A 26,635-nucleotide genomic window follows, 5' to 3' on the forward strand; every position below is an offset into this window, starting at 1 on the left:
ATGGATTTGAATACATCAGAATAAAAGGATTTTCATCAGAGGAAGGACAAGGTTATCAGACAGATGACAGATACTGGGAGAAGATACTTGCAATGTCTCAACTGACTAGGGGTTGGGATCTTGAATATGTAAAAACCCTGCTAATCAGCAAAAAGCATGAAGTCCCCTCTCCTCAATGAACAAAGGATCAGAAGAGGCAATACATGGAAGAGAAAGCCAATGTGAATGGCAGGCATGTGAAGCGATGTTCAGTCTGATTAGTAATTGGAGAAATATAAATCGAAGTAGTGATGATGTATCATTTACCTCCATTTGATTAGCCCAAATTAGGAAGCAGGATAATGCCAGGTGGTGGCCAGGATGTGGGAATCAGGGAATTCCTGGGCCCCGCTGGAGGTTCACAGAACAGTACCGCCATTCTGGACAGCAGCAGTTATGTCAAGTTCAATATACACGTCTATAACCTAACAATATCACCCCCACGTCATCCCAGAGAAGTCCTCCAAATGTCCCAAGGGCAGTGCAGGGAGATGCGGACTGCAGTTCTGTTGGTGGCAGTGTGTCCGTCTAGAGGAGACCAATGGGTACCCGTGGGGGAGGCGCTCTCTGAAATACTCTGCGGGAGTTGGAGGGAACCGACTGAATGTAGTCGTGGCAACCTGAATAGAGCTCTTAAAACACCGTTTGGGCCAAGGAAGTGAGAAACAATAAAGGCTAGCGGATGTCTGTGCACTTTTAATAGCACAGGCATATTAAACAGCACATGTTTGACAGGGCACGTGCTAATAACAACATACAGCGATCAAGTTAGGATGGTTGCCTAGAGGGGACGGGGAAAGTGGAAACCAAAACGATAAATGCATGTGTACATGCCTGGATGCATGCGTACCGCATGGATGACACGGGGCTGTGCAGGAACCAGTGATGTGGTAAAGTGCACTATCAGCTGAGGACCGTGATCTCCCCGACCCTCTGCTTCTGAGAGCAAATAAAAGGAACTCTTAGGCATTATATCAATCACTAATGCAATTTTAGATCTATTAAACAGATGACTTACGAGCTTGAGTTAAGAAGGTGATACTGTGTAGAGCCTATGATGGGCTGAAGTCATGACACACACAAAAAATTTTTTAAGTATATAGAGCTATTGAACTAGTAGATCAAGGAATGTCATTAGAAGTGATGTTGCATTTTCCTGCAAAATGTTGGCATGGTGTCTGTCAAAGGAGTGAAGAAATGCGGACAGGATAAGGACTGGATATGTTGTGTGAATTACTTAAGCAGCTAAATCCAGTTAAGCCTGGTTAATCACTCTAATTCAGTCCAGAGCTGTGATTCTGAAGAGTTTTCAGGTTTGTCCTCTTTGAGACTCATAAAAGTTTCAGCCCCTCATCCCAGAAAAATATGCAGGGACATTTACAAAATGATGTGTTCAGTATCGGGGGTGGGAGCAGTGTGAGCCTTTGGAGCCATGAGCCTAAGGCCAAGAACCAAGTTCAAGGGCCAAGTTTGTAACCAGTGACATCCACCATTGAGATCTGAAGAAAAATCTCTAGGGGTGATACCTGTGTTTTTAAAAATGTCCCCAGGTTGTCTTGATATGTGTCTGTAGCTAAAGAAGTAGATCAAACCCACTGACCATTGGAATCACCTAAGGACCTTTTGTAGAAACATGTTCAGGTCTCATCACCAAGGGTCTGCTCTATCAGGGCCTAGGTTCTGAGTATTTCTCCCCAGGTTGATATGGGGGTGGGACCCAAGCTGAGCCAATCACAGCCCTTCCTTGGGCTTAATAATGTAGACCCAGGGGTGACGTCTGCAACGTTTAATAACTGAGAGGGCAGAAGTACTGACTGAGCAGAGGAGACCCAGCCACATCCAGAGGCTCTGCCAGGATGTATCCACAGATGACCACACCGTGCAAGATCTATGTCACTGACACGTAGAATGGTGACATTCATGTAAAGTCACGTATAGATTGTATATCCAAAAGACGTATCTGAAAGGATGTTCACCACAAAATCAACGGGGGTTATTTTCCATAAATGTGAGACTTGGAGTGATGTTTTAAACTTTCCTCTTTACATTTTCTGCATTGCTGGAATATTTTAAATGGATAGACATTGTTTTGACTTAAAATAAAATGTTAATTTGTAGGATGAAGGTAAAAATCAATCAGCAAGCTCTCAAGAAAGGGTTCTTGGGCTTCTGTGTCCTCTTTCAGAGTCTGGTTGGGAACCCTGCTCTTTCTCCTGCTTCCACTCCCGAGAACCTACCTTCCTGACTCCTCCTGGGCACCCCTGGTATCAGGGGGTTGCTGCAGAGAATGCCGTGGTCCAGGCTGTAGGAAGCAGGCCTGCCTCTATCACTAACTAGCCTTGGGACCCTGGGGAATTCACTATGTTCTCTGCTCTTGAGTCCTTGTCTATAAAATAGAGGTGATTGAGACTGAATGGTCTTTCCTGTCTATGACCCATGAAATCTGAATAAAATATCTGTAAGCTTTTGATAAGTCACGAACAGGAGCTATAAGCACAGTTCAGAGTTTTGGCTCCTGAACCACTCGAGAACAAGTCACCATAGCTGACCTGATGCAGTGCCCCCTGTGTCTTTGAATGTGTGTTTCCTATGAACAAGGGCATTGAGCCACGTAACCACAACACGACCATCAGAATCAGGAAATCAGTGTTGATGTACTTAGTGCCTGAGACCTCCTTCAAGCTTCACCAATTGTCCCTTTCTAGAAAAAGGATCCAGTCCTGAACCACGAGCTGCGTTTAGCTGTCCTGTCTCCCAAGTCTCCTTTTGTCTGGGACCTTTCCTCGGTCTTCTCTCCACTTTCAGGACCCCAACACTTTCGAAGATGACGGGCCAGTCATTTAGTAGAATGTCACTCAAATTGGGTTTGTCTAAGTTTTTCTGGCAATTCCATGCAGGTTACACTTCTTCAGAAGGAGTGTCACCAGCGCGAGGCTGGGTTTTTCTCACTGCATCCTATCGGGTGGCACAAAATCTTCATTTGTCCCATTACTGACGTTGCTCGCTTTGATCACTTGATTCGGGGAATGCCAGTCAGTCCTCTCCTCTGTAAAAGTACTCCTTTCCCCTTTGTTATTAATAACTATTTCATGGGGAGGCATGTTTAAACTATCTAAATACCTCTCCATTTATTCTTTCATTTCTGTACATATATATTCTTTTATATATATTCTTTCTATTTATTATTTTATTTATTTATGTCTATCTATACTTGCGGTCTCCTGTTTTATTCAACAGGTTATCTCTTACTATAATTTTATATTCTGATGTTCATATTGTCCTGGGTTTGGCCATTGAATGTCTCTTCAAGCTGTCTTCTCTTATTTAGAAACCAAGATCTGGGTGTTAAATGTGCTCATTGCAACTTGAGTGTCACTGCTCCAGACCGTCCCGGGGGACGGAGCTAGGGAAGACACGTGCAGATACAGATACAGGTATAAATGCAGGTGTAGAGAGACACAGACACACATATACAGCTGTACTTATTTCGCTATTGAAAAAATGAGTTCAGGCAAATACTTCCAATTCCAGTCTAACTAGAAATACTTGTTTGCTCCCTCTCCACATGTATACCTCCTTTTCCTGACAGTGACAAACTTGCTCCCTCTTGTCCTTAATATATTCACTTATTTGACCAATCTCCCTGTGAGTGGCCCACCTGGTGCCCACACTGCCACCCCCCCACACACCCTGCCTCAGGCTGTGACTCCCCACCTCGCCAGCACGCTGCCCTTCACCCTGGAGGATTTACCTAATGGATTTGTCTGTTCCTAAGCTAACAAAGCGACCTTAAAACTGTGAATAGCTCGAAAAACGTTCAATATATTTTTGCTTTACCTCCTACTTTTCCTATTTTAAAACCATAGTTCCTCCCACTTCTGTGAGACAAGATAATTGAGAAATTCCCCACCTCTGCTAGCACGCGGATGATCGGCAGGTAAGTTCGGGTCAGGTAAGTCTGCTAGTCACCAACCCCGACCCCCCGAGGACCCCAACTTCTCGTGCCCCACGGAGGCTTCGCCCGCACCTGGACAGCAGGCGGCCCGGCGGCCCTTTGGTCCCAGCCTGGCCTGCAACCACTTCTTGGATCCATGGTCGAAGCCCCTGCACTCGCTTACTCACTCAGAAAACCTAGAAGTTTAACCTTGTCTCCACTTTCCCCAAGATCCACCTCCCCACCTAACTCAGCGACTCTTCCTCCCAAACATGGCCCAAATCCATCCCTTTCCGTCCACTCCACGCCCATCAAGCTGGCCCAGGCCACCACTGCCCGCCCTGGAACCACCGCCGCGACTCCCCCGTGGTTTCCAGCACCACCTCCCTCCCTGGGGGGTTGTTCTACTGTCCTGGTCACCACACCTCCAGCCCCTGTGTCCCGGCAGGGCCTGGTTCTGGTGATACGGGGCGGGGTGGTGGGGATGGGAGCCCGAGCTAAGTGACGTCGTCACCAGGAGGGACTATTTGGGGTAGCATCTTACCCGGCAAAGCTGACTAATAAGTTCCGTGGAGTGTATTCTGCGCGCAGCCGTAAGTCAGCTTTCAAGAAAATAACAGGAGTCACTCCAGGCAACTCCACCCAATCCCAGCACTGGTCAGTGGCTCCCAGAGTCCTGCCGCTGAAGCCCCAGCCCTGAGGCTGCTTTGCAAAGGCCCTGAGCTCTGGACCAGCCTCCAATCTCCGCTCTCCTACCCCCCCCCGCCCCCACCCCCGGCTCTCTCCTCCCTGCCTGTCACTCCGGCCTGCTGCTCCCCTGAGCCCAGAATAGGCCCCATCCCCACCGGAGGGGCTCCGCCTCGGAATTTAGGTCTCATATTCAACACTCCTGCTTCAAGGAGGTGTCCCGACCACAGGCCCAAGAGCACCGCCGGTCACCGGCCAGCCTCCTCGGTGATGCGCAGGGCACCTGTCACACAGCTCTGATGTGTCCACGTCCTTCCTATGTTACCTTCATTGCCCCCCTCCCCCCGAGAGAAGGAAAGCTCCGTGAGGGCAGGGACCTTCTGTCTTGGTCCTCGCGGGTTCCCAGGAACGTGGGACCCAGCCTGACACACACCCAGAGCTGCATAAATATCGAGGGAAGGGGTGAACGAGCGTGGTCAGGCTTTTCCAAATGATACTGTGCTTCCTGGGAGGGGTCCCCTGATGGTGTTCAAAAGCAGAAAATCACAGGTGGGACGAAGACCAGCAGCCCCTGGAAGGGTGAGGCTGTCATGGAAAGACCCGCGGAGCCGAGCGGGCGCTGCTGGGCGGTCCGGTCCCAGATGCTAGCGCCACACTCACTTCTCCGGGCGGATTTTCTCCTCTCCAGTTTTGCGACGCTGGGGACATTTCACACGCAGGACAACCAAATCAGGGTTTGGGGAGGAGGTGACCGTTAGGGGCTGGGTGTACTCCGCCCTCAGAAAGAGCAGAGCTACGAGGCAGCTTGGAGAAGGATGGTGGGATGGAGGCAGCGCGCTGGCCGGCGGTGTGAGTCTTTGTGATGGGTCTGGCACCGACCAGTCCGAGCCGAGCGAGGCCACAAACAGAACGATCAAAACAACTTTTGAAAACACGCAGAAGAGTTGCATCTTGCTCTCCAGTCTGTGGGCTGTGTTGTACAGAGTGTTCCCAGAGCTCAGGAACCGTAAGGATCTGATACATTTTAAAAATTCTAATTTAATGTTCAAAAAAATAATTTTGGGTGCGTCAAGTTTAGGAATGTAAGCAGCTTTGTAGAAATGTCTTATTGATTTTCTAAAAATGAATTATCCAGAGTTTCTCGTTTTTTAATTAAAAAAAAACCTCAAGAAAAAAATTGGATTCTTCTGTAATTTTATTTTTTTTCCTAGACCCTGACGCATAATTCTGAGACTTATGAGCTGGGAGGACCTGTCCTTTCCTCTTACAGGGAGCGAACTGGGGCCTGGAGAGGTTAGGATTTGGCCAAAGGCACAAGGCGAGTTAAAAGGAACCCAGTGTCTAGATGTCTTTAATCACAGCCTGTCAGGTTAGAAGGACTTTAATGACCAAATTAGTCCGCCCTCCCACTGCCCACCCTCCAATATGCGTGTCTCTTTTACAACCTGGCCACCCTCTGTGCTTGAATCTGTCTAGTCTGGGAGCTCTTAAGGGGGCCTGTCCATCTTTAAAGAGTTCTGAGTGTTTTAAAAAAAATGCTTTTTATTGATCAGACTCTGATCTTGTATGGTTCCCACCTGTGTTTACCTGCTGCTGGAACCTGAGAATTCAGAATCTGGTGTTTCTGTGAGTCTGATGCTACCTCTGGACTAGATGTAAGTCCCACATGAGACAATGAAAAGCACACCAGCTTAACTCCAAGCCCTACAGATGCCTGTGCATCTCCCTGCAGATAATGACCTCCCCAAAGAGCATCACTACCTGAACACGTCACTAGTCCCTGCTAGGAAGGAAAGTTTCCTACACCCGGGCAGAGGCTACAGCCCAGGAGGGAACCTCTGCCCTGGGCATCGGTGTCGCTTTCACGGGCGTCATGGTCAGGCTCACAGCTCTGACGGCGCTCCCGTGAGAGAGTTCCCCAAAGATCTCTTCTTACCGAAGCCATAAATCACAGCCAGAAAAGGGCTGAGAATTCTCGCCAAGAGCTTCTGAGCCGCACTCAAGCTCAAGAACGCCTTGTCACGGTCTTGACAGTTTACACTCTTGAAGCCCTACGAAGTGCTGAAGGCTTGCTGGCCTTTCTGAGGCAGCAGAGCTGAGGAGCCAGTGTTTCCACAGGCGTCACAGCCAGCTGTCAGGCGGTGGAGAAGCAAAGCCAGGTGGAAGGGCACGGAATTATGGGGAGGAGGCAGGTCGTCAAATAAACTGCATCTTAAATCAGTCAGTAATGGGCACCATTCACACATTCCTGGGTGCTGGTCTCTGTTGTAAACATCTTATGTATATTAGCACGTTAAACTGCAATTCATCATCACTAGAACCTAATGAGGAAGCTCTTTAAGTCATTCTATTTCACACAGAGAAAATGGAGGCATGAGGAGGTGGGATCATCAGCAAAGTCATCCCTTTAAAAAATGGCAGAGGTAAAATTCAAATCTAGATTCTCCAAACCGAGGCTCTTTGCATCATGACCCCATTTGGCTTCTTCCTGGGCGGACCCTCCCTGAAGCCGAGGGAGGGCACCACTCCCACCTCCCACTCTCCCCGGACCACCATGACTGGAGAGGGCCCAGGTCTTCAGCCCCCAGCCTCTCCCACCCCCAGTCAGACGCCGCTACCGGACTCAGTTTACAGAGCGAAACACCAAGTCACGTGGCAGACCTAACTCACTCCCTCTCTCAGCACTTTCCCCTCCCCACAGGCCACGTGGCCAAGCATTGGTCAGATAGGACCAGCTTCTCCAGTGGAAAGAGAGATCTGAGTGAGGACTCCAGTCACTTCCAGGTACTTAAAGGGCTTCCAGCACGAAAGCTTCTGGAGACCCCTTCCGAGCAAACCACTGCAGCACTGGGATTAGAGGCAGGGCTGCCCCCCGCGGAAATCCTACCGAAGAGGAGCTCCACTTCCTGAACGTGGGTCACCAGAGACCGGGGCCCAAGGCGATGCCAGTCCATCCAAGGCAGCTGCGGCAGCCCCACCTGCCTGGGGGCAAGATCCTGCGTCCAGAAGGTGGCCAGTGCTCAAGTTGGCAGTCCTGTTATTGCCCTGCTTAAAATCTCCAGCATTGCTTTTTGTTGCCAACCGGGCAGGGTCTGAATGCCCCAGCACAGCATTCATGGCCTTTTCCAACCAACTCCACTAGCTCCACCTTGCATCTGACTCCCACACGCCCCCTTCACTCCTTTCACACGAAACCCGTCCCTCCCCAGCACCTTTACCTTGATCTGAGCCTAGCACAGGCTGCTCCCGCTACACTGAATGCACTCCGACTGATTCTTCAAGACACAGCTCAGTGTCCCCTCTTCTCCAGCCCCTTCTCTGATCCCCAAGTCATAGTTCCTCTCAGGCATCACAGAGCCAATTATTCGAACATCTGTTATACTAACGTGCTGGACCCTATTACACATTTGCCTACATCTTCTCTATTAGACCCCAAACTTCCCAGGTAGCGTTGTCATAGGGGTGACAGGACAACAGTACCAGCTCCACCTGGTGTGCTCATGGTCTGGCAGAACACCCTCATGGTTATCAGTGAAGAACCACCATATTACCCAACAGGTGTCAGGTTCTCCCCAGGATCCCCCTTCACTTACACAAATGGTCCTTATTTCCTACCTTGGAATCTTAAGCCCAGACAGCTTGGTGACGGACCCCACCCAGTCCTGCAGGTGGCTCCGTCCTGCAGTTTTCACTTTCCTCCTCTCCAACCAGTCTCTGTTTCCTCTAGGCTGTCGCTCTGTATCCGTGAAGTTGTCCTTTTGCTCCCGGCACCTGTCTGATCGCTCTTCCAATGTTTGATTACCACTTCTGCGTCTGTTAGGCTTCTTACAGGCAGGTCAGACATTTTTAATTCCTTAAAACTTTCAAACCTTAGATTAAATAAAATCCAGACGGGCATACAGTTCTTCCAAAGAATCGCTAATAGTACGTATTGATATCAAAATTTAAATTTTGATGCGGCCACTGTTTCCTGAATGTTACTGGTTAGTGTGGTCACAGCGTTCACACCCTGTGGTCCCTGGGGAGACACTGGTGCAGGTACCCAGGTCTGCAGAGAGATGAAGGCACAGCATGCAGGTGGTGATGACACTTTGAGGGTCCTCGCCTCGTGCTGCCAGCCCCCCTTGAAGCGCTTTATAAGCACAGGAGCCACTGATCCTCATAATAGCCTCGGAGGAAGCTCTCAGGACCAAGACCCAGAGGGGCTGCCTGAACACTCTTTCCCCTCCCTCCACCCTAGAGCCCAACACGGTGTTTCCACCATAGCTCATCCCTAGACGCGTGTGAAGAATTCATGGTTGAGTGAGTAAGTGAATGGATGGCAGCCTCCCGCGTATCATCATGTCACGCACATCTCGGGAACGGATGGAAATACAACTTTACTGGGGTGCAGGACGGCACTGACGGCAAGGATGGCAGAGGGATAATAACAGTGGCGTCTAAGAGTCTGGTTCATTTAACCCTTCCGAGCGATGTGGTCCCTAAAGCAGGTGACCAAGTGAATCTACTGAGATGTGGGAAGATGAAACTAGAAATCCTACATGTAATTATTTTAAGAATGAGAACTTGAGTTCTTATTTGATATATAAATGCTTGATATGCAGATTGGCAAAAGAATAGTTACGTGTGCCCATATACAATTTAAAATGAACTTATGTATACAGGGATGTGTGCTCAGAAACGTTTAATGATAAGGGAGCAGTCAGAAGAGCCTGGAGACCGCCAACAGGGAGGGGGCAGCCAATCCGACTTCCGTGGGGGGGTATTAGAGCCTGGAGGAGGGCTGCAATCCCCCGACAGGGCCCCAGGCAGCCTTGTAGCAAAGTCAGATAGACGAGGCCCTCCAGTCTCTCTGAGGGCCCCAACTGCACACAGCCATTAGGAAACTATTCTAGACTTTTTCCGCCAACAATAGCCCGATCCCCTTGTGTGTTGGCATCTCCGACACACAGAACTGAGAGCGGCCAGTCATTATTCAAAAAGATCATGCACCACTTCTCACTGAGGTGACCACTGCCTTTTCAAAAGCTCCACCAGAGTCTCACTACCCCGATTTTACAGAGGAGGAAATGGGTTCCGAGGAGCTAAAGAGGCAGCCGGAGTTCCAGCCAGTAAGTGGCAAAGCCGAGCGCCCCGTGTCCGACTCCAAAGGCCAAGCTCCTTCCACCCGAGGGCCCGGGTGGGCACAGCGCCGGCCCCGTGGGAGGGCCCCGCCCCGGAATTGCTGGGGCTCCCTCCAGAATCAGCCTGGCACCTGTGCCTCTTACGGTGTTTTAAGTTATTCAGCGTGATCAGGATAAAAGCCAGACTTTAAAACCTTGATCTGACTTCTGAAATTGCGCTCAAGAAATAACTCAAGGTTCTCCAAGGCGTGGAAGCCCTCGGGCTATGCCCGCCGCAGCGGCCCAGGCCCAGAGCAGACGCCCAACAGAAGACTCAAGCTTAACCAGACGCACGCACACGCAAGAATGCCCTTGCCTTTCTGCCGATTATCAGTTATTAATAAACACGGTCACCTGTGATTGTTAAAGAAATATGCTCCCCCCATGGGGATAGTTACTTCTTGTTACACAGAAATAAATGATCAGTCCTAAAAATTCATAGTCCTGCTGCTGAGAGTTTAATGATTATTTTCTGTTTCCTTAGAGCTGTGAATATTTTTCTTGTCTTCTAAGATGAAATTGCATCGCACACGCAATTGTCAACTTTCAACTGGCATTCAGTGTAAACAGCTGGAATTGCCTGGAGTAGGGGAGGAGCAGCACTAGGAAAGAAAATGAAAAACAGAAAAAGAGAGACTAACTCAGTAAAAAATTTTTTTTACTTTTTTTAAATTAAAAAAAGAAAAGGTCAATCTTTTTTTTAAGTATAGGGTACTTTAATTTATTTATTTTATTAAAGTACAGTTGACTTACAATGTGTTAGTTTCTGGTGTGCAGCAAAGTGATTCAGTTATACATACGTGGATCTTTTTCATTACAGGTGACTACAAGATACTAAATCTAGTTCCCTATGCTGAACAGTAAGAACTTGTGTATGTGTGTGTGTGTGTGTGTGTGTGTGTATGTAAATTGTGCTGTACACCAGAAATTGACACATTGCAAACTGACCACAACCCAACACAAATATATATATTTTTTTTTCTAGAAAAGGTCAATCTTAATATCTAAATGACCTAGCAGTAAAACTGAGCTATAGCATGGGACTTGTAGCAGCTCTTCCAAAAACTTTGGAAACAGTCCAGATCAAACTTTTGCAAGTGTAGTTGAATATAGACATACCTTGCTTTAGGTGATAGATTTGTCTTAAAATATTTGGACGTAAATCAAATTTAGCAAAATAAAGACACGTCCATGCTGTTCAAAAAAAAGAAAAGAAAAGAAAAGAGGAGAGGGAAAACCGCAGCTTTTAAAACCTACAGAACTGCATACAATCCAGAATCTCCCAGGCCTGCTTCTCCCTCCGGTGGGAGGCGTGGCGACGGGAGGCGGGGAGAGGAGCTCCCGGTTCTCTCCGCCTGTGTGTGCTATTACCGAGTGTGACCAGCAGAGGGCGGCTTCTCCTTGTTTAAGGCAGAAAGCTTGGCACCCGGAGCTGCTGTTTTCCCGGAAAACGCAGGTTTCAAAGAGCTTGCCTAAGCAGAGGTCTTCCCACCACGAATTGTAAATACATCTCCACCGAGCCTCTGCCTCTGTTGAAAGGGCAAGAAAGGGCTGCTGAAGAGACAAACCGCTTGTCAGGGTCATCAGCGCACACGCGGTCGCCATCCAGCTGTGGATGGCTGAGGTTTGGAGGTGGGGCTGGGTGTGAGGATGGCAAAGAGGGACGAGACCCACCCTGCGAGCGAGGGGAGCCCAGAGGGGAGTGTTTGCCATCCGTTCTCGAAGCAGATGGGCATGCTATGCGTGGCTGGCACCAGTCCAGCCTCGAGGGGGGCTCTCCCGCTCGTAGGGTGGGGTATCTGTGTCTTGAAAATGTCCCTGAACCACAGGGACCATTAGAACCAAAGAGGTCCATTAGCTTCCTCAGATCCCCAGGCTGTTAAGTGATGTGACTGTACCCAGACCTTTTTTGACTCCAGATCCTGGGCCCATCTCATCACCCGACTCCATCCCTGGTGAATTATTTATTCAGTGTTTTAGGTTGACTTGTCCTCTTTTAAATAAAGAAATAAAGGAAGAGTAGGAGAAAAGTGAAGACAGTACCAGGGTTATTATGGAGTGAGGAATGCACAGCTAGCTTCTGTAAAGCGCAGCAGACTCAATTGTGGTTTCTCTTTATCTTGAAGAAGCCGCAGCTAATGACCCAAACAGGCCTGCTTCCTCCAGGCGGTAAAGCACATCCGGGCATCGGCCACATGACAACCAGGACCCCAGCCTCCTGAAAGACAGGGCTGCTGCCGGCCAGGGGTGCTGGTCCTCAGACTCCTTCCCGGCAGGAGGGGGGTGGGGCAGGTTCCTGCCGCATCCTGAGCTCCTCTGGGGGCCCCCACTTACTCAGCATCAGCAGAGAGAGATGGGCCAACGGTCAACCAGCCAGAATATTTTAAAGCAGTGATCACAAATACTTCAGTTATCACCCCAGGAAGCCAGTCTCTGCCTCCCCCTCCCCTTTTTCAGATCTCATAAAAATAGGAAAAAAATTCCGTGGCTCTCCTAGGTGCCAGCTACTGTGCTAAGTGCTTTACTTGTATCATGTTATCGAATGGTCACAGCTCTGCAGGAGTCCCCATTTTCCAACCAAGGAAACAAAGGCTTTAAGAGGTTGAGTAACTTCCCAAGATTTGCACGGCTAGTAAGTTGCAGAAGCTGGATTTAAACCGAGATGTAACCAGTCTTCCTACTGTGGTCTGAACCGCTATGCTCGGCTGCTTCAGCTGTGAAACCGTGAGCCAGTGGGAACAAATGTGTGCTCTGCCAAGCAGAAACAATGTCCTAATCTGGAGGGTTCTCAGGCCTTAAAGCAGCTCCTGAGGGAAGACACCAGACTATCCTTAAGACATCATTTAGCTCCCTGGGAGAAGGCCTTAGACAGCATGAGCCCTGGTGGCTGTGCCCCGCTCCCTGTAACAAAGGTCTAATTGGGCACCTGCCCTGTGCCAGAACAGCAGTGCACTGGACCGAGCTGACTCTGAGGAACTCCTGTTCTAGAAGAGTGCAGCGGATAATCAGGTCACGATGAATGAGCAAGATAAATCCGAGAAGTGAGAAATGCTGTGAAAACAGGGTGACGTGACAGAGAACCGGGGGCAGGTGGGGCAACCTGGTTGGGAGTGGGGACACACAGCCTTTCTGGGGAAGTGATTTGGAGCCAAATCTGAATTTATTGTTCAAAACATCACTCAGGAGGGGTCAGCTGTTTACCATCTGGGGTAGGTCCTTTCTGGTCAGGGGACCATCAGAGACCACAACCTCCCATAATCCTGGATGGAAACAGGCTTGAAAAAGGGAGGCAAAGGGATCTGATTCGTGTTTTTAGAAAGCCACCCTGGCTGCTGTTCGGAGAATTGGTCACAGAGAGGCAGGAGAGGAAACTAGACACTGTGGTCCAGTGGACATCAGTGAGCCAGGCCAGAGAGGACAGGACCTGCCATCGGAGGGCAGTGTACGGGGGAAACGCAGTCCACCGCACAAGCACCCACTCTCAGGGCTCCCACAGCAGCCCCAGGAGAGAATCAAGGACCACTTCCAGTCCCACCACCCAGCAGAGAGATTGACGAGACTAGGGAGTGAAGGTGGTCCGAGCCCATTCTCCAGCCCAGCCTCAGGGTCCAGATGGTGGTCTGGCCCTCTGCCTGATGCCCGTGCCTGGAGGGATGGAGGGACAGTCACTGGTGGACCCTGAAACCTGCCCAGAATCGGCACATTTCGGAATGACCTGGGAGGGAGAGCCAGCCAGGACCTGCTGATTGCTTCTGGTTGTGGGGGATGAAGGATATGGAAGTTAAGGGAGCCTGTGAGGTTTTTGGCCCAGACAAGGCCCTAGATGACCATTTCCTGAGAAATGAAGCACATTTAGGGGAAAATTCAAGGGTTCTGTTTATTGCACTTTGTGACAACCTGTGACCTCCAAGTGATGTCAAGGAGGCAGCAGGAGGAAATACTCAGGGAGAGTCTGCTAAGGACTCGGCGCTGCCCCCACCCAGTGCCCGGAGATGGGGAGCAACCATCCTTCCCTCCCCTCCCACTCACCACGGCTGCCCCTCCCACCCCCAGCCCCCTCTCCCCTGTGACAGCAGTTAGACACACAGGGCTCGGCCAGTTCCAAACTGCTTTCTCCCTTGAAGCTTAATTAAAAGGTAATTAATTTTTTAAAAAGCCATGAGCTCAGTTATGGAAGAACCGAGCTGATTAGGGAGATGCTGAGCCCGGCAAAGCAGGCCGTACTGTAAGCGGTCCTCTTCCTGCTGCTGTCTGGGGCCGTCCCTTAACGAAGTGATAATAAAGCCAGATGACATTGACTTGAGCTTTACAACGAATCAAGCACTTCCCATGTTTTCACTCATCATATCCTCTCAACGACCGCAGGAAGTTGGTGAATAATATTATCCCTATTTTTCATATGGGATAATCAAGACGTGGAGATTTTAGTAACTAACCCAACATCTCACAGATAATAATAATAATGGGTAGAAATGATATTCAAACCCAAGTCTGCTGACCCCAGCCTGCCGTGCTCCCAACCCTACCTATAACCACAGTGTGCCCGTCTCCCCACTCAGATCCGGGCACCCTGAGGCCTCTGGGGCAGCCGGGGAAGGTAGCCAAGGAAGAGGCTTTGCCTCAGTGTCTGTCCGCAGTCTGTCCTCAGCTGCGGCAACCCCACACCGCCACCGGCACACTGAGAGATCGGTTTTCCACGTGCAGGTTCTGAGCCAGACAAGCAACGTGGCCACAAGGGCTGCCCAATGCCCAGGTCAGGCAGTCTTGACTCCTTCCCTCACCTCAGCCCCGTCCATGGTTCCAGCAGGTGTGGAGAAGCCGGGGAGGCAGTGAGTGGAAGCCCAGGAGGGTGAGAGCAGGGCCCTGCCCCAGCCGCACCTTTCCTCTCAGACATATTCCTCCCAGAGCCAAACAGGAGATGACGGACGTGAGGACCACGTGTGGGGCGGAGAAGCGAAGGCTCCAACCGGAACCCACCATCTGGCTGCATCTCGTACTAGGTGATGAGCTAATTCAGCTCACGGACCATCTCTGAGTCAAGGTTTCCCCATCTGTACAATGGGAACACCTATCTTTGCAGTGTTATCGTGAGATCAGTGATGATGGATGTTCAGACAGTATGCAGCAGATCTCGGGCCCTCGGAATTGTGGGTCATGGTGAAGAGAGTGAATTCTGGAACGAGGAACTTGGATTCTGCTTCTTCCAACTTCTCTGTAGGTTTAAATTTTTTCAAAATAAAAAATGTATATGGGTAGGTGGTAGAAGCGGGGAGGCGGGGGTAGGAAGGATGGGGTGGAATTTGGGGCTGTGGTTTCCTTGCCTCTCCCTGACCTTTGTCCCAAGCACAGGGCTCAGCCCCGGCTGCTTGAAGCTTCTGCTCTAGGAGAGGCAAGAATTTCACCACAGGAGAGTTCAAGCCTCACATCTTAGTGCGCAGGCGGGGATCTTTCCTAGTGCAGAAGCGGGAATGGGAAGGCTCTCCGGGCTAAAGGACTGGGGGGATGGAAGGGAGAGGCCCTGCAGATGGGCGCACGTGGTGCAGGAAGAGCCGATGCAGAGGCTCTGGCATTTGTTCAGTCTTCTGATGGAAGGGCCCTCGAGCTGGAGACATTCTCATTATGCAGACGGGAGTCACACCCTCCCCTTCTCTTACCTCTTCTCAGAGTTCCACTTCCGCCCCGGGGTGGTCTCTGTCTCCCTCCGCCCACCGCTCAGCTTGGCTACGTGGATGGAGCCCTGTCCTGAGACCGGCTCTGCAGCCCCACGTCACTGCTGTTTCCTCCAGACTGCACCGTCTCGGTCTCCCTTGCTCACTGCTCGTATTCAAATGGCTCCCCAAATCTTGAGATTTCCCCAGGATCAGATCTGGGGGTGTCTTCCCCGCCTCCATACTCTGCCCCCTACGTGCTGTGTACCCCTAAGCCTATGACTCTGTTCCCAGTCAGTGTCCCAGTGGCCAGGCGTGGGTTCTCCGCTCTCTGCCGGACACCTCCATCTACACAGCCTCCATCTGCTCCGTAAACCCGACAGACCCCAGATGAATGAGGCGTGCTGCCCACACCCATACCCCAAGCCTGCTCTCCTCTGGGTCTTTTCCAGGTTTACAGCTACCCTGTCCATTCTTCTGAAACCTATCCATCCTCCTGTCTCCCCCACCCCTGTATTCCCTAAATTCCACTGGCCACCCAAATCCTGCGGGTTCCACCTTCTGAATTCGCCTCACAACCCCTCCCTTCCATGCCTGCTGTCTCCGGCCAGCGCGCACAGCTTCCACACTGATTACTGAAAGAATCTGCAATCAGGTCTCGAGGTTTTCTGTCTTGCTTCCTCCAAAATAGCTCCTATGCTGCCCACACGATAATCTTAGTTACAAACCTGACCCTGTCACTTTGCCGCGGGGCATGAAGTCCCTCTATAATTAGCCTCAGGTTCTGGTATGTCCCTCCTTCTGGTCACAACAGACTAGTCACAGAACCCCAAGGTGATACTGTGATTCATAATAAGAAATATATATTTAGTCTTCGTCTGTCTTGTCAGGTTATCTTGCCCCCACCTTCCTGGCAGAGCTCTTAAACACTTGGAATTTCCTAAGTGCTGAGAGAAATCAAGGTGTTTTTTGTTATGTTACTGAGGGAACTTTTGGAAAGCCCCTAAGTCACCAAGGGATAGGGGCTGGTCGCCAGAAGAACCCACCACGTGATCAGAGGGTTGGAACTTCAAGTCCCGCCCCAGACCTCCTGGGAGGGCAGAGGGGCTGGAGGTTGAATCAATCACCAATGACATGATTTAACCAGTCATGTCCACGTAAGGAAGCCTCCATAAAACCCCAGAAGGACAGGGTTTGGAGAGCTTCCAAGTTGGAGAACCAGAGCATATCCACAGGATGCTCCTCTAGTCCCCAAACGCCACAGGGACCCAAGCTCCTTTCTTCAAAACCTCACCTGTGTACTCTTCATCTGGCTGTTGAGTCTTTCTTCCTTTCTTTCTTTCTTTCTTTCTTTCTTTCTTTCTTTCTTTCTTTCTTTCTTTCTTTCTTTCTTTCTTTCTTTCTTTCTTTCTTTCTGGCAAGGGAAGTAATTAGGTTTATTTATTTCTTTGATTTTTTTTTAATGGAGGTACTAGGGATTGAACTCAGGACCCCATGCATGCTAGGCACACACCCTCCCTACTGAGCTGTTCCCTCCCTCCTTGGCTGTTGACTCTTATTCTTTGTAATAAACTAGTAATCTAGTGAGTAAACTGGTTTCCTGAGTTCTGTGAGGCCTTCTAGAAAATTAATTGAACCCAAGGCGACGATCAGGAGAACCTCGGATTTATGGTCAGTTGGTAAGAAGCACAGGGCTCGTGATGAGCATCTGAAGTGGGGGCGTCTTGTGGGGCTGAGCCCTTCACTCCTACAATGTGGTGCTTCCTCCAGGTAGAGAGTTTCAGAATTGGGCTGCACTGTGGGACACCCAGCTGGTGTCTGAGAATTGCGTGGTGCGGGGAACCCCACCCCACCCCGGAACTGGTGTCAGAATCTCACCCGGACGCTCCTAGCTGGTTCCCACCTCCAGGCTCTACCTGCGTTTCCCTCCGTCTACGGTGCTCACCACTTCAAGGATGCCTGACATCCTCCCAGACTCCGCGCTGACCTCAGCGCTCCTTTCAGTGCTCCCACAGCAATGCGGGTGTGACTCTAGTGTATCCTGTACTGTGCTGTGTGTGAACATTTCAGCTGGGCTCACAGGAAGCAGGGACAACATCTGACTCACTGTCTGTCTCCAGGGCCCATCATTGTGCTTGACTTCATAAATATTTGTCACAAGAAGTCAATCTGAGAAACCCTGGAGTCATAAGACGTTTAGAACTGGAAGAGAACCCGCAGAGCACCTAGTCGCACAGCCTCACTCTCACCTGGAGAAGCTGAGAACCGGAGAGGCGGGAGGCTGGCTTACTGTTGCTGGAACCGAGATTCTCTTTCCCCTTTAGTCCGCGTGAAATCAGGTATGTAGATGAGTGAAAGAACGTGCGTGTGCAGGTGAGGGGAACTCCAGGCTCCCGCGCGCCGCACATGGGAGCATCTCCCAGTTCGGGAGATCCTGAATTACAGAAATACGCAGGTGGTACATCGCATCGTGTATCCTCTTTTCATCAGCCTCCTGACTGCGCTCAGGATACTGACTCCTGGCCTGGATCTCTGTTCACATCCTCCCGCCCAGCATGAGGCTGGCTGCAGTGTGTGATGAACCTTTTGCCTGGCTCAGAGGGCATCTCCAGGGCCCGAGTTCCTTTTATCACCATTTTATACTCGGGATTGTTAAGACACTTGGTATCCCAGGCAACCTGAATGCAGCTCCCCGACGTTTTAACCCAAAAAGACAGTTCCAAGGGGAAGAAAGAACAATCGTCACCAGGTACTACACGCTCGGGAAGCTACTGTGTGACCTGTCAAGGGACAACTCTCCAAGGGACTGGGGAGCCTCTGGGGCTTTGGGGGGCGTGGGGGTGGAAAGGAAGGGCCAGGGGGAGAATCTCAGCTACGTAAGAACAGATCCTTTTTTCAATCTATGAAAATAGATCTCTGCAGTCTGAAACCGCAGCTGAATGTTTCTGCAGGGGAATCCACAGGTTTCTCCATCAGCCCCAGTGCGGGTTAATCTTGAAATCACTCAGCCAGAGTCATGAGGTGTAGCCCGCAGTTTCCTGATATTGGGAGAGTCCCCCAACCGGTTCCAGAGCTCAACATCCAGCCCCACTGCCCTTGACATGGAGCTGCCAAAGGACTACCAAGCCAGCCTGCTTGCAAACTCACTCCCCCTCCTCCCACACAGCCACCTCTCCTGCAACTTCCTTTGAAACATTGCCCTTGAATTCAGCTTCAGGATTCCTGTAAGTCCCCAGAGAACAGCAGACGTTCTGATGTTATGGGGCCCCCATTCATCAAACCTTGGGCCATTTCCACGTGGGGTGCCTTGTTTCTCACAGGAAACGAAACAAAGGAGGCTGCCAAGCATGTGTCTCCATGAGTCAGGAAGCCGTCCCCCCAGAGGACTGCGGGGCCCTGCTGCCCGCCAGGTCTGCACGCGTGCAGAGGGGAAAGGAAAAGGATGTTCTGAACCTCCAGGGCAAGCACAGCCTTTGATAAGCAGACGTTCTTCAGGCCGAAGAGTGGCCTGGGAACTCTTTGCTGGTTTTAAGCGTGTGGTCCCACAGAGGGGCGTGGGGTGTCTGGCTGCCCAGGCGGCGCAGCGCCAGGGGACGGATGGAGCTCGGCATTGCGCGCCCTCCGCGGGTGGCTCCAGATGTCCTCCTGCGGATCAGCCTTGCAGAAGGTCCCCTGCAAGCTTTCTTGTGTGGCCCTCCCAACCCCAGGCCACGTCCGCAGGGTGCGGGTGTTTCCCTTGCCCCATATTTTGCAGGACCTGGCTCAGCTGCATTCTGCCAACTTCTGGGGTCACCAAAGCCATGTGACGCGAGATCGCCAGGAGCCCTCTGGGAGGCCTGGCGCCCACCCTGCCTCTTCTCCGCCCCACTCTCTTCTTAGTTTCTGATGCTCCGGTGATGCCGGCGCTGTTGTCCTGAGGCCACTGCCGATTCTCAAGGGCTCTAGCTCTCATCACCACAGGAAGCTGGGACCCCGCTGATGCGTCAGAGCTTCAAGGCGCCCCGAGCCAACGCTGGAAGGAGCCAGAGCTGGAAGATCTCTCACCCTCCCCTTTCCTTCTGCTTGTTTTCTTGTTTGGGCCTCCACCTCCCCCACCCCACCCTGCTGCCCAGGGCTCTGACTCAGCCTTAAGGTGTGTAAGGGTGGAGGGGGCAGAGTATGTTACTGAGCCCAGGCTGGTACTGCTCGCTGCAGGAAAGGCCAGTAAATCGAGAGACAAGTTGCCAGGGCAAGGAATAGTGACCTTATTCAGCGAGCCAGCAGACCGAGAAGATGGTGGACTAGTGTCTCAAAGAATCATCTTGCCCGAGTCAGAATTCAGGCTCCTTTTATATTAAAGGGGAGAGAGTAGAGTCAAATCTTTCCTGGTTCTATCAGCCTCCAGAGGGGATGTGTTCACTGTCTCCTTCCTGCAGTCATGCACAGGGGGGCCTGGTCAGGATGCTTCCTGTGAGCTAAACGAAGGTATTTTAGCTTGATGCTCATTACCAGGGAGGCAGGGTTCCCAGAGATGGGCCATTATGTGTAATTTAAGCTTATAGGCAACATCCCTTTAATGATTAACAAGTAACAGAATACAAAGATAAAACAGATCCAATATGCAGTCAGATTTGTTCTTCCCTATTGCACGCGGAGATGTGACCAAGGGGCCCTGTTGTAGCAGACAGTCTTCCCCACTAGGATGTTGGGGAGGACCCCATTCTTTCTTCCTTTAAAAAAGCTTATTGCCTGGAAGGGCCCTCAGGCCCTCCTGGCAGGGCCGTCACCCCACAGGGCTAGGTCTTGGGCTGAATGCTGATTAATCCTAAGCCACGACCCTGTGTTAGTAAACACTGGCCTCAGCCGTGAATGAGTGAAAAGCCACCAGGTAACAGTGACTTAAAGAAGACATGCTTTTGTCCCTCTTACATCCCCACGAAGGCTGGGGTTGGAGAGTCCCAGGCAGTTACAGGGACCCCGAGGGACCCGGGCCGCTTCGGTCCCGCAGCTCTGCTGCATATGCTCCCACGGTCTCCTTGGGAGAATGCATCCCTGTTCCAGCGAACAGGGAAGAGAAAGACTGGAAAGGGCACAGCCCCTCTTCCTAAGGACACTTCCTGGAAGCTGGAGCCACCACCTCTGCTTACATCCATCAGCCCGCGTGCACTCACCGGGCCATCCCCAGCTGAAAGGTAGGCTGGGAAAGGCAGTCTTTATTCCCAGTGGACCGTGCCCAGTAAAAACTTGGGGTCAGTTCTAAAAAGAGCAGACAATGGGTAGAAGTCTCTGCCACAGACGTCCACTCCTCATAGCCACGAGAATTAATGCCCCAGAGGCGTGGAGGACCCTAAGGCAACGCTCACTTTGAGAATCCTTAATTATCACGGTGGGTCCCTCACAGTCCTCTCCTGATGAAGCCCCCTGCCTCTTCCACACACCACTGCCCCCCAACCAGGCAGTTTCCCCACGTGCAGCCTGCAGTCTACCTGCCTCAGAACCCCCCGAGCGCCTTCTTAAACATGCAGATTCTTGGGCCCTCCAGGCTCATTGGATTCGAATATCAGAGTGAGCCTACAGATCTGTAATTCAGAGTCACGTTTTTGGGTCAGTTTTATTTTTAAGCACACTAAAATTTCATGTCCACAGCTGAGTCCATCTTGGAGAAATTAGACCATTTCTGAGACTGTTAAACATAAAAATCCTGGAACTAACACTAAGTGATGAGTTTGGGAGAAGGGTGTTCAGGAGGTCACAGGCTGTGGCGTCTGGGAGTGCCCCTCCGACATCCGACCCGCCTCGAGGAGCTGGTCCAAGGCCTTTGAGGGTGCGCTTGCTATCTGTCTTCGGGTCACCAAAGACAAATCAGTAGTGACTGGAGGTAAGATAGCCTTTTCCGCTGCCCTGGAGGCAGGGAGCAGCCTCAGTGGTGAAGCCATAGACAAGAAGCAAGGGGACCCACGTCAGGGAAGCACCAGCCGCCCCCAGGGGAGCCAGAGAGCCGCTGGGACCTTCTGAGAAAGGGAAGTCCAAACAGCAGGACCTTCTCGGGGTTGAGGTTTAGGAAGCAGCGACTTGACATCCGGTGAGCAGCCTCCCAGTGGAGGCAGGGCTGCGTATGCAGCAGGGTGGGTGGGCATTTTCAGTCATCACAGTGATGGAGCGGGTAGTGTTACTGGCATATAGAGACCAATGACGCTAGTCACCCCGAGGTGTGAAGGACAGCCCCAGCCCATGAAGAGTTTTCTCGAGTCCCCTGGGATACTGATGTTAATAGTCACCTAAGCTTAGAAATGAACTCCTTTGTACATAATTTACCAAAAACTACACCTGGTATTTTTCTGAACTACTTAAATATGTGTTGAAATTTTCAAGCATGTATCTCTCAAGTTATTAGCTCTCCCCACAACAGCATCCTCCACAACCCCCCTAAAAAACCCCTGGTGACCAGGATGCCTTTCAAAATATAGGGACCTCTCAGAATGTCAGTTTAAAGGGAAGAAAGGGATAACACACTCAAAGGAGGAGCGCAAATGGCCAGTCCATCAAACTGAACCCAAAGAGATTTTGCAGGGGGTGGGGGAGGGATAAATTAGGAGTTTTGGATTAGTAGATACAAACTACTATACATAAAATAGATAAACAACAAGGTCCTACTATATAGAACAGGGAACTGTATTCAATACCTTGTAATAACCTATAATAAAAAAGAATATGAAAGAGAACATATATATCTATAACTGAATCACTGTGCTGTACACCAGAAACTAACACAGTACAATAAACAATATAGTAAATCAACTACACTTCAATAGAAAATTTTTAAAATTAAAGCAAAATTAAATAGAACCTCAAAAAAAAAAAAAAAAAACAAAAACCCCTCCCCCATCAGTGTAGACCATGTGGCTTCTTCCTGTGTTGCCGGCACAGACCCCACCTCCCCAGCCCTCAGGAGGATTGAGGACAGTTTAACACAGTCATTTTGTTACCAGGGATGTTCCAACAGACTTGCTTTACTCTCGTTTTGACCCGAGAACATTTTGATGTGGACAGAAATCAAGCTTTCAACTATTTTTATTACCAAGTAACAAACGAAACAGACATTCTGTCCCCAGGCCCCGGCCTCACCTCCTGTCTCACGCCATGCTGGTCCTCCCCACCTTCTGGGAAACGGGGTGCTTACGGCTCAGAGACGGGCTGAAGGTCAGGAAGTCTGCTGTGCCGATTTCTTGGTAATAAAGTCTGTTCTCACATTTTGCGATGGATCTTTCTGTTACAGAATAGCCTCCCCAAATGGCCCTCGTCCAAGCGGTGTTCTCAAATTCTCTGTTTCACCCAACGCCAGAGGAAACAGGGCTGGGAGATGGAGCCCCCTGGCAAGCCCAGATGGGCAGAGAGTACCTGGAGAGCTCAGCAGAGGTGAAGTGGGGGGCTGTTGCTGCCCGCCTGTCTCTGGCTCTCCCCTGTCTTCAGGCAAGGGTGAGAGGCGAGGTGCGCTGGAACGGACTCCGCAGACGTGCTGCTCACCCAGGTGGAATCTGCTAGGGTGCTTTAGAAAAGTACGGGTGCCCGGGGCCCATCCTGATGGTGGCGTTTCATTAAGCCTGGGGGACTGGCACAGGAGGCTGCGGAGGGAGCTCCTGCCTTCCAGGGGCCTCCAGCACAGGCTCCTCCTGGGACACTGGGAGGCTCAGGGAGGCTGGCCCACTCTTCATCCCAGATCGCGTGCGTCTTTGTCTCCAGACCCAGCTTCTAGACGCCCCCTTTCTCGGTCATTGCTGTCACCAGGGCCCTGGCACATGGTAGGTGCTCAGTAAACATTGGTTGAATGATTGAGCGATTAGTTCCTGTCAAGCTCTCCTCTGCTCTGAGTCCATCCTTGAGGGCCAACCAAGATGGGTGGGGGGACACAGCTCTTCACTCGGGCCTGGGGGCTCGGGGCTGGTGAGTTGCACATGTTTCAAGGGAGTCCTGCTCACACATGAAACATCAGACGGGCTGCCTGGCTCTCCAGCCCCTTGCCTCTTGCCACAGCCAGGCTGGAAACTACCACCAGTGACAAACGCACGGCTGACAGGCTGGTCCCGTGTGAGCAGGGCACTGGCACCTCCAAGTGCCAGGCTTTGGCTTCCTGTGGTTTGGGGCCGACGGTTTGGAGGGGATCCACCACTTAGCAGAGCGGAGCTGCAGGAGTGACACGCGTGACAGTCAGGGGCCCCGTGCCAGGAGAGCCTTCCTGCCCAAAACGTATGGTGCGTGTCCAAGGGCTCTCAAGGCACCCGAAGCTGTGCCAATTTGCAATAATTAAGCGGTAAAACCCAAGTGAGTGGGTTTGCTGTTGCTGCGTGACAGCAGATGCCTGGGGTAGGCATGGAGGCCCTGCACACAGCCTCTGCATTGCGCTGAAAACCGTGGTGTTGAAACTCTGAAATAATCAATGATGAAAAGATGGGAAAACGATGACGGTGCTGTGGGGCTAAGGCCCCAGCTCCCTCCCAGGGCTCCCACACATCCCCTTCTTCACCCTGACAGCGTCTGGGGGAGGCAGACACCTGGCCCGACCTCTGCCCTCCATTATCCAGACAGACAGTCTGCCACGCAGGGCCGAGGCCTCAGCCTGAGTGATCCGCACAGGTGGGCGGAGATGCCCCTGGATCCCCGCCCACGGCCCTGTCCGTCTCTTGCCCCTGTGCTTTGCGAGGGCCTACGAGTGCCAGGCCTGAGTACTTCATAGACATCATCTGTTTCAAATTTCATAAAAGCTCTGTGAATTAGGTGGTAGGGTCCCCATTTTACAGATGAGAAAAGTGAGGCTTAGAGCTGTTACACTATTTACCCAGGTCACACCGGTCATCACAGGAGGGAGTGGAACCCAGGTCTGCTTGACACCAAAGCCCGTGCTCTCCACCAGCACAGCCTACTGCCTCTGAAGCAAGCAAAAGTGGGCGTGATAACTTGGTTTGGATCAGTTTCCCACAGCTGCTGTAACGAAGTACCATGAGGTCGGGGGCTTAAAACAACAGAAACTTCTTCTCTTACAGCTCTAGACTAGATCTAGACTAGAAGTCCAAGATCAAGTTGTAAGGAGGGCCGTGCTCTCGCAAGGGCTCTCAGGGAGAATCCGCCCCACGCCTTTTTCTTAGCTTCTGGGGAGGCGGGCACTTCTCGGTATTCCTTGGCTTGGCAGCCATGTCACTCCAGCCCTCCATCCCCACATGACATTTTCCACGTGCGTGTCTGTCTTCCCAAGGCCTTTTTCTGATAAGGACATGAGTCCTATCGGATCACTCCTACATCCGTATTGTATTTAACTAATTACTTTTCTAAGGAGCCTATTTCCAAATAAGGTCACAATTAGAGGCACTGCGGATTAGGACTTGAACATAGCTATTATGGAGGGGGGACATAAGTCACTCCCTAACAGGTGCTGTAATTGTTCTTGATTGACACTGAACATAAAACAGGGGGGAAATAACTTTGATTGGTAGCTGGGTGAGCAGACATGACCCTGAAGGAAAAGCGCGTGGGCCTGGGCGGACAAGGACGAAGCAATCCTGAATCGGATGCTTCTTTCCTCAGCATTGAGATTAAATCCAGGTGTTAAGATTGTGGGTGAATTTGACTTTCCTTTCGGAGTTTTTCTGTTTTCACTCAGATTCACGACAATGAACTTGCCCTGGTTTAATGATAAGGGGGGAATATAACGAAAAGTATAAATTTTAACTCAGCTTGTGATTCCCACCATGGCCGGTCCAAACAGGACCCCGGGGTCTGGCTCTTCTGTAAGATGTGCTGTGATCGGCCTGAGGGTCACCTTCCCCGAGTTCCCTCACTGTCTGTTGGCGGACTCAGTGAGTAATCTGTGAAATGGGGTGTTGACTTTTACTTCTTATTTGACACAGATTGTTTGCAAAGATTAGTGGGACCTCCTGGACAGACAGTTGGGACCGAGGCCAGATGGCCAGTGACAGAGAGGCAGAGAATAGGCTTGTTATCAGAATAACTGACCAACCCCTCAAAAGTGAGATGTGGCCTCTGTGGCCTGAACAATTACACCGTCTAAGGGATCATGCCCACGGGACCTCACATTCCATTGCTGTCATCATTATTACTGTAATTAGCAACGTCTGACGGATTCTGGACCTCCTGCTTTGCCACCACAGAACAGCCGAGCTCCCAGTCCTGGGCTGGGAGAGGACAGACCCTCCGGTTTTTCACGAGAGACCACCGTGACATGTATTAACATCACTGAAATCCTGAGATCCACCAGCCTGACTTTAATAAGCATTTTCTCCCCCTATTTCTTTTCTGCTCCCTCTCTAGAAACAGCTCCTCAGTGAAAATTGTCATGACAACCTGGAGAGAGGGCAGGCTGCAGCACGCGGGCGGGGACAGAGGGTCCAGGCATGAGGATGAAAGAGCCATGATGCAGCGGCGGCGACTTCACTGACCAGAGCTCAGTGGTACGAAGTCAAAGTGCACATTGAAGGTCACACGCGGTTTCATACATGGAAAGCTGGGTTCGAGGTTTCTCCGTGCAGATGCGTCTCGGTCCCAGCGAGGCCTGGAGGATGGATGGGAGCCGGCAAGGGGCTGATACTACCCTGCCTGCTGAGCTTATGGCTTCACTGCATCCGTCCGGCTGGGTAACCTTTGTGCAAACAGATAGGGAAGTGGTGTCCCTTCGATTCCTCCTGCCCAGAGCCGCTGGGGAAAGCAGGCCGTTTATCACAGGGGAGCTGAGAAGAGCTTTGCGGAAAGCCTGGCAGCTATTTTTGGGTGGCACATTCTCTGTGGCCTGGAACAGAGCGTGTCCTCTCTCTGCCCGTGCGGGCAGACTCCTCAACCTCTGATTCCCTGTCCCGTCCAGAGAAGGCAGGTAGACGGCTCCCCAGGCGCTCTCCCCAGGTCCCTTTGACCAGAAGACCCATGATCCCAGGAAACTGGCTTGTGCATGGAAAGAACAGGCCCCCATTGTCAGGGTGACCTGGGTCAGAATCCCACCCACACCCTGTGTGACGTTGGGCAGGTTACAGAAACCTCTCCAAAATTCAGCCTCCCCACATTCCCAGTTTCAAAGCCACAAAGCTGAGGGTTAGTTTCCCTCCCGGCACATCCACCCGACTCCACGTCCATCAGCAAGGCCCATGGGTCCTCCCCCAAACATCTCTCCAGTCCACCCGCTTCCC

General features: G+C 51.1%; 1 protein-coding gene across 1 annotated transcript in view; it reads right to left on the reverse strand.

The window, feature by feature from the left end:
* Positions 1-10,257: 10,257 nt before the first annotated feature.
* Positions 10,258-26,635, reverse strand: part of KATNAL1 (katanin catalytic subunit A1 like 1) — a 119,632-nt gene continuing 103,254 nt past the window's right edge. The window contains exon 10 of the mRNA XM_072976072.1: positions 10,258-10,424. Coding sequence (XP_072832173.1) covers positions 10,369-10,424 — 56 coding nt within the window. The 3' untranslated portion in view covers positions 10,258-10,368. The remainder of the gene's footprint in view (positions 10,425-26,635) is intronic.

The sequence above is a fragment of the Vicugna pacos genome, chromosome 14, assembly GCF_048564905.1.
Source record: "Vicugna pacos chromosome 14, VicPac4, whole genome shotgun sequence".
NCBI classification, from domain to species: Eukaryota; Metazoa; Chordata; class Mammalia; order Artiodactyla; family Camelidae; genus Vicugna; species Vicugna pacos.